At 37.4% G+C, this 15694-nt stretch overlaps 1 protein-coding gene across 3 annotated transcripts in view; it reads left to right on the top strand.

The window, feature by feature from the left end:
- cadpsa (Ca2+-dependent activator protein for secretion a) overlaps positions 1-15694 on the top strand; it is a 297442-nt gene that overhangs the window by 56845 nt on the left and 224903 nt on the right. For 2 of the 3 annotated variants that reach the window (XM_041783235.1, XM_041783234.1), the window contains exon 2: positions 7815-7928. In XM_041783235.1, the coding sequence (XP_041639169.1) occupies positions 7815-7928 (114 nt within the window). Of the gene's footprint in view, positions 1-2026; positions 2124-3185; positions 3250-3530; positions 3606-4566; positions 4607-5114; positions 5244-7814; positions 7929-15694 lie in introns of those variants that run through there. The other variant, XM_041783236.1, reaches the window with a different exon arrangement.

Genomic DNA, 15694 nt, shown 5'->3' with positions numbered 1-15694 from the left:
TGCAGGCAAGACGAAGACAACAGTACCATAAAACGATAGGAACCCAGGCAATGCAGGAACCCAGCTACACAGGCTGAGACTAAGAGGACCAATTAAAGACATGAGAAATTAAAAGAGAAACAGTAAAATGTATATAAGAAGGCAAAAACAGATGTTAAAACAGGGTAAAACAAGCTCTAAAACTGTAAAAGCCGTAAAATTGATAAATATTATAACAGAGGTAGACAAAAGTGAAGCAATAATGACATAAAATCAATAAAGTGAGGAAGACAGTAACGATTTTAAAAAGCCAGGGGGCAAGGAAATAAAATGAGGTTGACAGGGAGTAAAGGTGAGATTAAGAGGAAATTAAACTGAAATATGTAAGAATCTGTGAGAAGATAAAAACCAAATAAGAAGAAGAAGACGACATCACATAAAAGCCAGTCTATAAAAATGAGTTTTAAGAAGTGATATGGCCAGTTACTAACCTTGCAAAGCAGATGGATTCGCCCGTTTCCTTGTTTGTCACTGGCAAATCCATCTTGCAAAGCTCCCGTCTGAACTGTTTGGGCCCTGTAAGAAAATGACAGGACCAATCTGCGTTGAGAGGCAGTACTTTCGGGCGGGCAGAGTCATGACGTAAGCAAGCAGCAACAAGAGGCCAGTGCATGGCAGAAGAGATTAGCGTGGATGCTGCTATAGTGTCAGTTTTATCAGAACTTGATGACATTTCTTCATTAAAAAAACAAAGAACAGCAGTGAGTTGCTTTCTTTTCAAAAACGACAAAATTTGAGTACTTACATGTCTACAGTCGCCATGATTTATGTTATGCAGTTCTCTATGGAGTTTACTCCTGGGTAGCGGCTACGTCACGAGTTTTGTTGCTCTGATTGGCTCGTAAAGATGTGACAGACAGAATGTCATCCAATCACCCTCAAAGTTTTTTTCAAAGGCTCTGCCCTTTCCCAAACGCTGTCTATGGGAGGTTTTCTAGATGGATGTGAAAACAAATGCATCTGGCGTGTCGGGTTAGCCAATTACCTTAATGCAACAAAACTTAAAGTCTGATCTAACCATAAGTCTTAATTTTGTTAAAAGCACCACTTTGCACATTTATGATTTACAGACTACAAGAGTTCTGCATGGGACGGTATCTCACTGGATTTCTGACCACAGCTGGGTCATATGTCTTGTGTCCTGTGTCCAGGAGTCTCTCACTTAAATCTTTTACTTGCATCTTAGTTCCTCCAGAGACACATGGAGAGATTCAAGGAAACAAAGCATAAGAAAGAAGAAAGAGGAAATTTGTTTTCAAAGACATGACACGCCTGTTTGTGATGACAGCTGCACAGCTGATCATTAATCAGCTGTCAGTCTACTTGAACAGCTGATTTTTTACCTGCATAAATATGCACTGTGGTCTAGTTGATCTAATACAACCCCAATTCCAAAAAATTGGGGGCCTGTGTTAAAATGTAAAAAAAAAACAGAATGCATTTTGCATGCATCATAGAATATAAACAACATACCAGATGTTAAAAAATAGTTGTTTTACCCTTTAATTGAAAATATTAGCTCATTTTGAATTTGATGGCGGCAACATAGCTCACCATCTTCGGTCCATAATATCATCAAATGTTTTAGATACTCTGGAGAAATCACTGTGAGCAAGGGAAAAGGCTGAAGGTCAGTATGGGATAACTGGGATCTTCAGGCCCTCAAATGGCAATGCATTAAAAAAAAGGCATGATTCTGAAATCACTCCATTGTACGCCAACCCAATTTGCTGTGCCATCCATGAATATAAGTTACAGCTGTATCGTTCAAAGAGGAAACCACACTGAAAAAAGGGAAAAGGGGGTTGTTCATTTTTTAAATAAGTATTTTGTATATGCAACATTATTTATATTCTTCTTCAAAACATATGTAATCATGTTGAGTTCATGTAATCTCAAAGGATGTGAAGTTAACAAGTCTCAGTCATGTTAATAATAAAAAAGAAAAATGTATGTTTGGTCTGGAAACTCCGCCCCCTGGGGGCCGTGCGCTAGGAGGGAAAACTCAAGAAGACAATGTGCAGTCCGCCATCTTTTTGCTGTTGTTTGAAGAATTAATGCAGCTTTGGACAGCTTTCTACAAGGTAAGGATAAATTTAATCTTATAAAATACAGGCCTGAATTAGAGGTAGTGACTTTTATGCATTGTTTTAAGTGAACCAAGGTTTTACATGCTGTTGATATCGAGTAACATGAGTAACCTAAGTTAATGTCATTGCTAAGGTTAGCTTACCACTCACTAGCATTAGCTAGCTAGTGGACTACCCGCGAATATAATTTTCTAGGTGGTCAGATTTGTTGAAATGTAAAGTAGCATATCTTTTCATGGTGTGAAATTAAGTCTTAGTGTGATTTGCTCTAGTCTTAGTTCTCCAGCAGGGTATTCTTAATGCAGTTTAGGGTTAGCTTAATTTAGTGGGGGAGGGGTGCTGTAACCAGCACAGCACATTTTCATAAGCATTTGTTCCGCAAATTTACATTTAAAGTCTAAATTTCAGCCTAAAGGGTGGGTCCAACCTCCATTCTGTCTTATTGTTAAATCAAATATTCATTTTAACCGTTGGTTAAGGCAGTGATATAGGTTAGGTTACGGTGCAAGTGTCTGTATCTGCAGGGACGACCGTTAACCGTTATGAGCATGGAGGAGGGAGATTGAGACGTCTGTAACATTTGAGCTCGCTTTGGGAACATGCTGTGCAAAATATTTCGGTTTTCTTAAGTAAAAACTCATGAAAACAACGCTGGCTGTCTCTGCAACTCAACGGGAGAGAGAGAGGGAGAGGAGCGGCAAGCGAGCAGTAGGATGGATGAAGGGAGAGAGCGCCGGTTACGTGAATAAAGCAGTTAATGTATGGACAAAAAGTTGTTTTCTGATTGTGAGACAGCGGTTATTGCTTGAAGCACTCTAACAACCCCGTGTTAAGCTGCTTCACTGCTGAATTAATCGAGTTAAACAGAGTTCAAACCTGACTGCCTGCTGTGTCCATTCAGTAAGCACACCCACACACCTGTCGTTTTTGTGTCCTTACTTGTACGATTTGTTTTTAAGCAGAAGATGGAAAAACGATCATCTTTTTTGTGGTCTTTTTTCACTATTTATTTGATACCAATTTACCCCCCCAAAATTCTCCCTTTGTGTCTTGCAGGCTGAATTGAGTAACGGGAAATGCATGATACACAGACCTAACTACCACTGCTGCCTGAGATTAAGTGAGTAGAAACTCAGATCCTTACTGTAGAAGTCTTATCAGTGGAGTTGCTAAAATAAAATGCATTTGAAATAAATTAAATCTTGTGAAGGCAAAATGTTGTGGTCATTAATTTAAATGCCTTTTGTAATTTTATTTCATTTTGAGCTTAAATTCAGCTTTTGGGTGAGCAATCTGGAAATAAATTAATTTCTCTAAAGCTTCACCATTTAATAATAATACATTTATTTAGTATGGATAATAAAGTTTTTTAAAAGTTTATATATTTAATTCTTTGTGCAGGTATTTGGAGTTCTTTGAGCTGAGACCCTGGTGACCTCGACCCACTTGCTGCGATCAAAGGCTCAGTAGTCGATGGTTAGTATTATCCAAATGATTTTGTTGATTTACTTGATGAGTTGTACTTGGTGTGAGCATGTTGCTTTTAATTTTTGAACAAAAATCATCTCAATATTTTGCATATAGTGTGATAAAATTGCAATAATATACATATTTTCGGATTTACTGGAGCCATATCACTTGCTAAACTAATGTAGACTAATGCAACAGTCCTGCAATGATTCCTACCATCTTGAAGGTTATAGTATTCAGTGTTAGTTTTAATGTTTAATATCTTTTTCTGGATAGGTATTTGGTGATCCTTTAGTTGAGAAATTAGTAATGGGTGTTATGCAGGTTTTTTGTTTGTATTTGATTTTGTAAATCTAGATTTTAGAGATTTTAAAATTAATGTGTATGAAAATTTTATAAAATTTATGAAAATTCACCTGAGGACTTTGTATACAGTGTGGTAAAATGTCAAGAATATACACATTTTCCAAATTTATTATATCCGCATTCATAGTGAAGCTAATACAGTCAGTATAGTAGTATTGCAGCACAGTAATAAAATAGTCCTGCAATCAATCCTGCCATTATGATGGCTACAGTGTTCAGTGTTTGTAAAACAGTTTCAAAGAGGTGTGTCTAATATTAAGAGTAGGCTGGCTATTCTAAATGGCTGAAAATAAGTGATTATAAGTACAAAAGTCAACTGCACCACAAACTACAGCCTCCAAATATCAACCTCTCTATAGAACAGTTTCAACAATACTGTACATTATAGTCCTTATAAAAGGAGGATTTTTTGCAAGACTGTTATATTTGACTGCATTAGTTTAAGCTTTGTGTGCATAATGAACTGGAAGGTGAGTTTATGCATGAGACACAACAGAGTAACTATGAACCAGTGTTGATATTTTCTGTGAGGAAAGCTCTGTTGGATCTGTTTTAGGTTGGCTCCCCTGTAATTTGTGCATCTCTCTCTCTTTCTCTACAGTGAATTTGACAGTGCAAGAGCTGTTGTTCAGCCATTTCAAGTGAGTTAGAACTACTTAACCATAACAAACTCAAACATCCATATTTTGGATGCACCACCCACTATCCACGTACACAATAAAACTGTCTGTACACATTTAAATGTACATCAAAGTGCATCAGAGTGCATGAGACACATGTTAGATTCAAATGAGTTGACTACTTTCAGTTGTCATATGTTTGGATGAAATAATTGGGCTATTGAAAGGGAGTATGGTCTTCATATTTACACATCTGAAGAGAAATGAAAATATTGGCTGTAGTTTTTCTAGTTTGCAGGTTAAACTTAAGTGTTCCTTGTAGGTTAAATGAGCTGTAGCTAATTGATCTCCTCAAGTTGCAGGCCAAACTACACATTAAACACTAAATTTTATTTTTTTCTTGCTAACTTTCAATCTTATCTGCCTGAGTATTTTGAAAAAAAGAAACCTAATATCCCATTGAATCAATATTTGCTTTAACATAAAACAGTATCCAATAATCTTTTTTAAATTATTTTTTTCTTCCTAGTCCCTGTCTAAGACACAAGGATGGATCCCCCTACCGTTTTCAAAGTGATCCTGGATGACAACAGCAGCAACAGCAGCCAGAGGTTGAATTCCAAGAAAGGACTTCCTGGATCAGTCAGTGAACTTGTTGGTGAGGTACTCACTTCAGCTGCCTTGCCTTGCTGCTTACACTATCTCATATTTTGTTCAGAACACTGAATGGAGGATAGCTTTTCTTCAAGACTTCTCAACAGTCTCCCATGTTTGCCTCTTGGAATACAGACCACTAATACTGGACTTTGAGCACTTGTGCAACTCACTTTCAAAGCCTTATGTTTGCTACGTCATATTCAGTCGAAATATGGGAGCCTTGCTTACAGACTTCCAAAACCCAGTCTTCCATGTTGGAATGTAGACTATTTATTGCACTGATACTGGACTTTACTTATGCAACTCACATGCACTTTCCTCATTTATGTTTTTGGCAATATTTGTTTACAGCACGTGTGTCTTCGAATTACAAGCCAGGATTGATTGTATTACTCTGACATTTCACTGCTGTGTTTGTGCTCTAGACTCTTTGACAACACAGTCTGAAGGTTTAGGATACTTTTTTTCTGACCGGTGCCATTTTTGTACGCACATACACCCTATAATGTAACATTGTTAAATGATGTTTTGTGTTCATTTGGAAGCTGTTTTGAGTACAGACAGGACTTAAATCTAATCTGTGACTTGTCTTTATACATTCATACACATATACATGTACTCATTCATACTTTTAGGGAACAGTTGTCATTTTTTCCTTCATTGCTGCTGTTTTAGCTGTTTTAAGGACAGACAGTACTTAACTCCATTAAGTAACATATCTTCATTCATACCTACACATACACATTCATACTGTTGTGGAACATTCTTTGCTGTTTTCATTCAGAAGGTCTTCTGAGGATAGAAAGTGAACTATCAATTTACAGCAGTTACAGAAATTTACTATGCCCTCTTGATTACATGGTCCTTGTGAAAAAAAAAGGTACTTTGTTCTAATGAATGCCCCTTTGTTTAAACAAGAAAGATATGTTAATGTATACATACTCACACACACACACGCACACATAGATACCATTGCGAGACATTCTTACTTGATGTTTTGTTGCCATAAGCAAACAGTTGTAAGGATGTTGACAATGCACACTTACGTGTTTTTTTCTTTGTAAATGAAAAGATACTTATTTTTTTAACTCGTGAAATGGATTTGTGTGTTGTGCCCCCATGTTTGTATAAATGTGTATGTATGTATATACTACTGACGATTGGGTTTTGGTTGTGATTGTATCTTCTGGTTTTACAAAGCCAAAAACTATTTGTAATCAAATGTTAAAGTTGTTTTATTCTTTGACAAAATACATTTTTTTTTGTTAAGAAAAATGGTCTTCTCTTTGCTTCGCTTGTTTTGAAAATGTTGTTGGTATGTTGTGGTTGAGAGATAATGCTCCATGAATTTATTTGAATAATGAATTAATTTACTTAAATGGCTTAATTTTATGTATAATGGATACAAAGTATGCAGAAACTTTATAACATGATACTGAGAGACCAACTTAAATTACACTGATGTAGCTAAATACAGCAAATATTTTATATAAAAATTTACGTTGCTTTTACAAATAGTAATTAAATACATTAAACATAAAATTTCATGTTGATTTACATGGGGTAATTGAACTTTCTCTACATGAAAAAGTCATGTTGGTTTAACGTGGGGTAGTTTCATACACATAAAAAGACATAAAAGAAACGCCTTGAACCTACATAAAAAATGTTATGTTATTTGAGCAATTAAAAATTTAGGGTACCAAACATGAGTAAATCTTTTTTTTGGTAAGCATAGTTTTATTATGTGCAACCGATGTACATATTTTTTTCATGTTAATTGAACAGACTTTTTTTTTTTTTCGATGCATATGTGAACACTTCCCAGACTTCACAGGCTGTTAAAAGAAGAAGGAATACTACTCAGTGGTAAACATGGCCCTGTCATGGTCAATACCCAGACCTGCTGTTTGTCTGCTGATACTTTGTGAAGAGCTGGGTGATTTATTTTGAAAAGCACTGAGAAAAATACAGAAAGAACTGTGAATGTTTTATACTTGCATTTAAAAGAATGTTATTCCTTATTTCCTTTGGCAGCTCAGAATAAAGGCCGATCATCCCAGGAAGTATTTGTTTGGGAGAAAAGGCCTGAAGTGAAAGTCTTGGAAGCCATCGGTTTTATTTTGTGCCATCAAAGATGTCACAAAATTGTTGTGTTCAATAAATCCTTTGGTGACTCAGTGTGGGGGAGAGGGGCTGTGAGGACAGGGCTTTTTATATAAAATGTCTCTTTAAAAATAAAAAAGCATGTGGGAAGTGTTTTGGCAAAGTGGAGCAACAAAAACCAACATACATAGTCTTGCATACTTTTAATGATCAGCTAATGACTATTTCAATACAAATATACATTAGGATGTACAGCCTGTCAATAAAGTTTACGTCTTGTGATTATAAAAACAATTTTTATGGACAGCATAACTGAAAGAAAGGACTGGGGTGTATTCATTTAGTTATTACACAGTTTCACTAAAATTGTTTTTTTGGGTTCAGTGGTGTTGGAAACTTTCTGCTGTAGGTTTGGTGAATATACAGTAAAATAACCCTTTTTTTCTGTGTATTCATGTCTCTCCAGATCAGTAAGCAGCAGCTGCAGACGGTCAAAGAGCGTTTCCAGTCGTTCCTCAGCGGAGACACACAGATAGTGGCTGATGAAGCTTTCATCAATGCTGTCCAGAGCTACTATGACGTGAGTCTGTCTTATTATTTATTTGTATATTCACTCTGCCACTAGTGTTCTCATAGCCAAAGATGGTAACCTTTGAGTTTTGGCTGAAAAAGCAACAGTGCTGTTGTTTTGGTCCCTGAAAACCAACATTTTGGTTTGTGGGTTCAACCGTCTCAGTATTATGTGAACCATTAACTCTCTGAGAACCAAGACTCTTTACACACGCTCATTACACTTCAACTCAATTTCTGTGTGCAGGTAGGTGGACAAAAACACTGGTAGAGTCCTGAATTCTGTTTGAGCTGCTCGCTTTGAAATTTACTGTATTGGCTTCACAGTTTAGGGCAAGGGTCATCAACTACATTTGAACAAGGGCCAGCTTTTTCTTAGACTGGCACTTTGGGGGGAAAACATTCAAATAAACTTAAGAAATTTTTGAAATGGTTTAATTTACATAATGTTGTTTGAATATTTTAGTTTCTTTCAAATATACAGACTATTTAGTCTCTAACAGTGGAACAGTCCCTATATCACAGCCAGCCACAAGGGGGCGATTGAGATATTTTAGCTAAATATTTCTGTGGCTGTCTTGTTCTCCATCACTGGGTTTGACGCTAACAGTGAAAAACTCAAACACGAAAACTGCAGTACCAAAATGCCTAAAGTGGAAATTGACATAGAAAACAGAAGTTTTTTTTATCATGAAAGGACTGATAAATAAGTGTTTAACATGTATTATATTTTTGTCTTATGCTAAGTCATACCACCAACTAATGACCTGTGGGGTTGTAACTATTTCATCACAAACTGTTACAGTCACAGCTTTATGTTTATTGTTTAATACAGTGCATATTGTACCTGTAACCATCACAGGTAGATAAAGATGGGAATTGATATGATTTTATTGATATTGATGCAATTATTTTTTATTTTTTTGTTTTGATCAATTCCTTTATCGATTCCTTCCTGTGAATTTTCTTTTTGGAAAGTAGACTATCTAGGTTTTCATTGTTAACAACTCAAATTTTATTGAGCTACTTTTTCTTCTTCGTTGGTGGTTTAATAGTGGTTAGCAAACCAGCACCACTCTCATCAAGATTGGAGGGTAAACACTTGTTATTTTTTTCCTTTCTCTTTATTTTAATGGTTTGGACTACATGAGTGCATTTTACCAGCACTGACAGTGCACAGTTGTTTTTCAGCTTGTTTGCCAGACATGGATTTCATGTTCAATGCCATGAGTAAGAATACAACAGCTTACAACTCTATCATGGATAAAAGCTCTGTCTGTTATTTATTTTAGGCTGGTACATGCAGGATTAAACAAAAAATAATCTGCTGAGGTTTGAGTCCATAAGGTTAACTCCATTTGCCCCACTCTTTGAAGCTGTCTGACCTCCAGATTTGCTGTGGAACAAACAAAGCTAATAAGTCTCCTCTACAGAATCTGCTTAATAGTCTAAAATTTCTACATACATTTGAATATAAATGAAATATATTGAGCACTGACTACATTCCAGATCTCTAAATAGTCTTTTAAAGGCTGTTCGACTATGTGAGCCTCCAAATGTTTAAAATGAACTAATAAAAGCAGAAAAATGAATAATGGGGTCAGAAGTGTTTGAACCTCACTAGAGCAAACCTGTCTTTGCTCTGATAAATGATGAAGAGCTCGCTGTGTTCTCCTCGGGGTAGTGTTAATAATGTTCTTGCAGTCAGAGAGCTCGATCTACTGGGAAATTAAATGTGATGAAAAAGGAATCCGTTTCTGCATCTTTAAACACTCTGAATGGCATGGTTCATTCACAGTCTGACATCTGACATACTGTATGATGAGTGAATCAGTGAAAGAAGCCTCTGCTCTAAGATTTTACACTTAAAAGGTGAGGTAGCTACTGCTAGCTGCGGGCCACACAGGCCTTAAGTGTTACTGATTTTTACATTCAAGACTGGGACTCATACCAGGTGCAGTGAACCTGGTTCAGCTAACACAGTGGCTTTAAAGTCTTGGTGACTTTTATATATTTATTAGCACATTCAGAGAGCAGGAATACAGTGCCTAAACCAGTAGTAACCCTATGTGATGCTTTACCTTTTTATTGGTTTTATAAATCAGTCATGGTCAATATGATTTGGCTTTTTTTGACAAAAACATCTTCAATGTCAATGTAAAAACAGATTTCTACATATTAATGTTAATCAAATGAAAAAATGTAAGGTAAAATAAGTGACTGCATTATTTAACCCCCTTTTAAGCGACTGACCAAATTCAACAGAGGTCCAACCAATTTGTGCTTGTTGTCTGGCATACAGTGTAGTGGGGATCACCTGAGTGCACTGAATGTGTCTGAAGTCATTGTGATATAAAGATACGTGTGTCTAGAAGGTCCAGTCATTTCTTAATCAGTATTCCTGGCTACCATGACATCATGAAGTTAAAAGAACATTCCAGGCAACTCAGGGAAAGGTTATTGAAAAGTATAAGTCAGGGCATGGATACAAAAACAATCCAAATCATTGAACATCCCCCAGAGTTTAGTTAAATCCATCATCAAGAAATGGAAGGAATATGGCACATGTGTAAATCTGTCTAGATCAGGCTGTCCTCACAAACTGAGTGACTGTGCAAGAAGGAGACTAGTGAGAGAGGCCACCAAGAAACCTTTGACTACTCTGAAGGAGTTTCAAGCTTTAGCAACTGAGATGGGAGAGACTCTGCAGACAACAACTGTTCTCCGGGTTCTTTACCAGTCAAAGCTTTGTGGGAGAGTGTCAAAGAGAAAGCCACAGCTGAAGAAAACTCAGATTAAATCTGCACAAGAGTTCACTAAAAGGTATGTGGAGGACTCCATGGTAAAGTGGGAGAAAAGTTTTTTGGTCTGATGAGACCAACATACTGCTCTTTGGCCATCAGACAAGACGTCAAACCCTGCACATCACCACAAACACCCCCTCCCCTCTGTGAAGCACGATGGTGGCAGTATCATGCTGTGGGGATGCTTCTCAGCAGCCGGGTCTGAAAGGCTTGCAAAGGTAGAGGTCAAAGGGAATGTGGCAAAATATCTATCGTGGAGGAAAATCTTATTCAGTCTACACAAGAACTACAGTTTGTAAGAAGTTTTGTTTTCCAGCAAGACAATGACCTGAGCGAACAGCGAAAGCTACACAGAAATGGTTTAAAGACAACAAGGTGAATGTTCTGTAGTGGCTGAGTCAAAGCCCAGACCTCAATCCAAGAGAATCTGTGGCTGGACTTGAAAAGAGATGCTTATCATGATGCTCTGACAGAGCTTGAGCAGTTTTGCAAAGTGGAATGGAGTAAACTTGCAGCACCCAGATGTAGCCTGATTGAGACCTATCTACACAGACTCAGAGCTGTGATTGGAACCAAAGGGGAATCTACTAAATACTGACCTGAAGGACTGAATATTTTTGCAGTCACTTATTTTACCTTTTATTTAATTGAAAAAATATGTTTCACTTTGACATTAAAGAGGGTGTTTTGGGGATTTTTTCCATCTAAAAAGACAAATTATGCTGACCATGAGTGATTCATAAAATCAATAAAACGGTAAAACTTCCAAGGGGGTGAATACTTTTTGTAGGCACTGTGTCAAAGCTGCCCTTAAAAAACACAGGGAAACCAAAAATGCTGAAGGAAATGAAAATTGAATTAAGTATTCAAAAGTAGATTTTCTTTTAAACTTAAAGCCCATGTGCACACGTCTTCAAAAAGCCGATTAAGGAGATTTGCTGACTGACAGCTTAAGGAAAAGCAAAGTTGTGTTTATGTTTGGTCATTGCTGACAGATTGACTGGCACCTCCTTATCAGTGAGTGTGGAGACACAAGCAGCTAAATGAGCAGGGTGTGACATTTAACGGATGATGCCGGCAGCACAGGTTATCCAATTCAATTAAACCCTGAAGCTCTCAGCTCAGCTTAGGCTGCAGGCTACATCTGATGGAGGCAGACGCACAGACATGCAGAGGTGGAGGTGGACAGTAATAGAAAGACAGAGACAAACAGAGACAAAGGGATTTAAAAAGCCTGACAGGTTCAACAGCAGGTGAACAGTATTTATTGTCCATCAGTCGGCTTGTTTGTAGTCTTTAAAACATGAAGCAGAGATCTCAGCACAGACATGTTTGACTCATCATCCTAAATCACTTTAAAACATTAAAACAGCAGTTAATGCTCATGATGAACTGCCTTTTTCACCTCCTGTATAATCTGGCTTTACTAAGATGATCAGATTTTTCATTCATACTAAAACTGCTGCTAGTGTCTCCATATCTTTATTAGACATGTTTAGACCAAAAATTGAGGCATAGATATGATGAGTAAGCCCTCCTTAGGGCACCATCAGGCTGGAAGGAAAATTGACACAACCCTGGTAGTACTCAGGATGTCCTTGCATAATACCAGGGACATGGGAAAATAATCTAAACCTTCAGGGAGCAAAGTAAGGGTTGGCGAGTAAGCAAGGCCTAGGACACTGTCTGAGCAGTGTGTGTAAACTTTCTCTCATAAGATTTGTTGCCTCTAGGCATAACTAGGATCTGCATCTCAAGAAATGACATGACAGTAGTTTAAATGTTGCTCAAACAGAGACCTATATGAGGGTATAAGAGCTTCAAAAGGGAGAATATCTGATCTTGAAACACAAGCATGTTTAGATAATTTCTTTTTACTTATCAACATGTTCTTAAAATTGTTGAAATTCGGCAATGAGAACCCCCAGAAAATTTGAATGTCAAATTTCACCCTCTCAATAGCTCTACCATTTTCCTAGATACTAATGTGTACTTCAGTTTCTCAGATCATGCATTTTAAGTTGTTTAAATAGGTCCTGTAAATTTGGGGCTTATGAATTAAAAGTCAAAATTTTAGTCATATGTGCCAGATTTTTATAAACACAAAGACAGCACTAAAGCAAAGCTTCTATAGGGCTCGACTCTAATGTAGATATATTTTAGATTTTTGTTGATTAGAGCAGTGTCAGGTCAAATAAAGTCACACACCATAGATGTACAGAGAAATAATATCAATGTGCTCGTCTTTTCTTAAATAAGAGTAGTATAGGCATTAAACAACACAAGCAATAACAGGAAACAATCTCCGAACTAAGAACACTGGATATTGTCTGAGATGAGTACATAAAGTACATAAGGAATAAATAATGAAAGTAAGTGAAAATAGTAAAAATAAATAAATGATAAATAATCAAATAAGGAAAGAATAGAAACCAAGGATGTAGTGACAAATTATGAGAGAAATTAAGGCAAAATAAGTGAAATTAGGGAAAAAGAGGACACCCACCCACCCCCCGGATATATTTTAGATTTTAAGAAGTAGAGTCCTGTATGGGACACTTGCTGGATTTCTGAACATTGCCAACCAATCCAATAACGTGCCATCCTGTCCTCATCTGTCCAATCTAGCCTGCATCTCACTCAAATTCCAACAATTAATGTTTACTATACAGAGTAACAGACTGTGCATTTGTTTCAATGAATGGTGATATTGATGTGTTCACTTATGCACCACCTTGACAAAGTGTCCTCCCTGAGTGAAGGAAAAGTCTTGAAAACACCCACAACAATCACAAGAGAGCAGCTGGGAGCCTCAGACTGATTTCACTCCTGGTTATGGCTCAGAACAGCTATATTTACCGACCTTATTAACACATTATGTATCACCATTGATTTTAAAGTCGTACAGAGGTAACATTGTGAAGATTGTCCTGATCTGTGGAAGGGTTGTGCAAAGGGTTACAAAAGCTGCAGCGCACTTCCTTTAGCTCCCACTGGCAGTAGACTAATCTCTGCTCTATTACCGTCCTTGTTATTAGTACTCAATACAGTAAGACCAATTTGCATCGAGGTCAACCCCCCCCCCCCAAATAACGGCATACTGGCTCAGCATCTCTGCAAGCTGGTGTGTATTTGCTGTGAAAGGCCAACAACAAAATAAAGGGAGCCTTTTAGAGTTATTTACAAAGTTTTAGAGCACACTTTCTGGTGGAGATTTTACAAGGGAGGTGGGAAAATGAAGCAAAGGTGCAACAATTTTATAGAAATTCTCAGGTTTGATAGAAAATCTGTAAACAGTTTTGATTTTGTCATGGCTCCAGTTTGGAGTGAGTACACCTAAGAAGTCTTCTGAGAGGATTCAAGGACAATTGGAGCAGCTGTGTGGCACAAATGTACAAATCGACACAGACGGACAGTCCCGGTGCCAATCATAGTAGTAGGATATAGCTGTGTTCTTCATAGCATAACAGTTTTACAGAAATATGACAAAAATGTCTGAATACATCACTGAAGTTGGTTTAATCTGTTGCAGTAAATGCAAATTGTTTAAATCCTATTGCATACACACGTGGACAAAATTGTTGGTACCCCTCTGTTAATGAAAGAAAAACTCACAATTTGGGATGTAACGATAACCGGTATCACTATAAACCGTGGTAAAATTCGAGATGGTTAGTATTACCGTTTCAAATTTTAATTAAACTGTGTTTGATTACCGCACTTTGAAAACTCACGGTGATACTGCTTAACTCCTGGAGAAGCTGCAGCGCTCTGTGGCAGTAATGCAACTTCATGGATGCCAGCTGCCGTTGAAAACCATAGAAGAAGAAGGAGCAGCGCTCTCTGATGTCCTTTCAGACTGGGAGCGTGACGCATGCGTCTCGACCGTGACACGCATGGATTTTCAGTTTGATTACACGTTAACAAGTCAGGACTTTCAGACTGCCTGCATGTGCGCTGCATCTCGCGTGGCTGGTATGCCCGGCTCAGCCATGTAGGGTTGAGAGATTCGAAGTCTCGCCTATTTTTCCCGTGCACTGCATGTGGCCGTGGACCATATTGGACAGGAAAATGATAAATGGAGAGCCATATTTACATCGTTGTGGCAAATATGCACATGGAATATGATTACAATGTGTTTCTTGATAACCCTGAGGAAGGTCACAAGCTTAAATGTGCCTGTTTCATAAAGTTGTTCCCTAAAGAGCAACTGTTAGTGACACTTTATGTCCCCACACTGGTTGAATATGTCACAGGAAAGATAAACACCTATGAATGCTTTTCTGGTTTGTGCTTGTCAAATTAAAAGCCTGGCTTAGTATTTCTGTAGAGAAACTCCGTTGACTTGTAAAGAATGCTTTTATTTTGAATAGTTCCCGACAAACTTCCTCTAAACACTGAATCAATAAGCTTGTCGGGGGCTTTATTTAGGTAAAACTCGTGAAGGACTAGGCTTTGAGAGCAGAAAAATGCGGCTGACGCAGCAAACTCCCCCTGTGTGAAAGCCACACCGGCAGGAGCCAGAGCTGACACGCATGACACACACGCAAGCAGCAAAACACGCTCCCAGTCTGAAATGTGCGTGAGACACTGAATGTAAAGAAAAGTATTCTTGGATCTAATCTACAATTTGCACAAAGTGCAGCCACCTCTTATGGCCATAAGGTGCCATCTTTAATGCACACTTGTATGTTTGATGTTAATATTTTAATGTTCTGCCAACAAAGTACATTGTGTGTGTTATTTTATTTTATTAAAAAACAACAACAACAAAAAAAAAACTTGGTTAAATGATTTAAGTGTGTGTATAAATACTCTTTGAACATTTTGAGCACATTTCAACAATACCGTGATAATAATGATAACCATGATAATTTTGGTCACAATAATCATTATATGAAATTTTCATATCGTTACATCCCTACCCACAATGGTCACAGAAATAACTTGAATCTGACAAAAGTGATTATAA

The sequence above is a fragment of the Cheilinus undulatus genome, linkage group 3, assembly GCF_018320785.1.
Source record: "Cheilinus undulatus linkage group 3, ASM1832078v1, whole genome shotgun sequence".
Taxonomy (NCBI): Eukaryota; Metazoa; Chordata; class Actinopteri; order Labriformes; family Labridae; genus Cheilinus; species Cheilinus undulatus.
The sequence above is the reverse complement of the archived record's forward strand: the minus strand, read 5'-3'. Positions and strand labels throughout refer to the sequence as shown.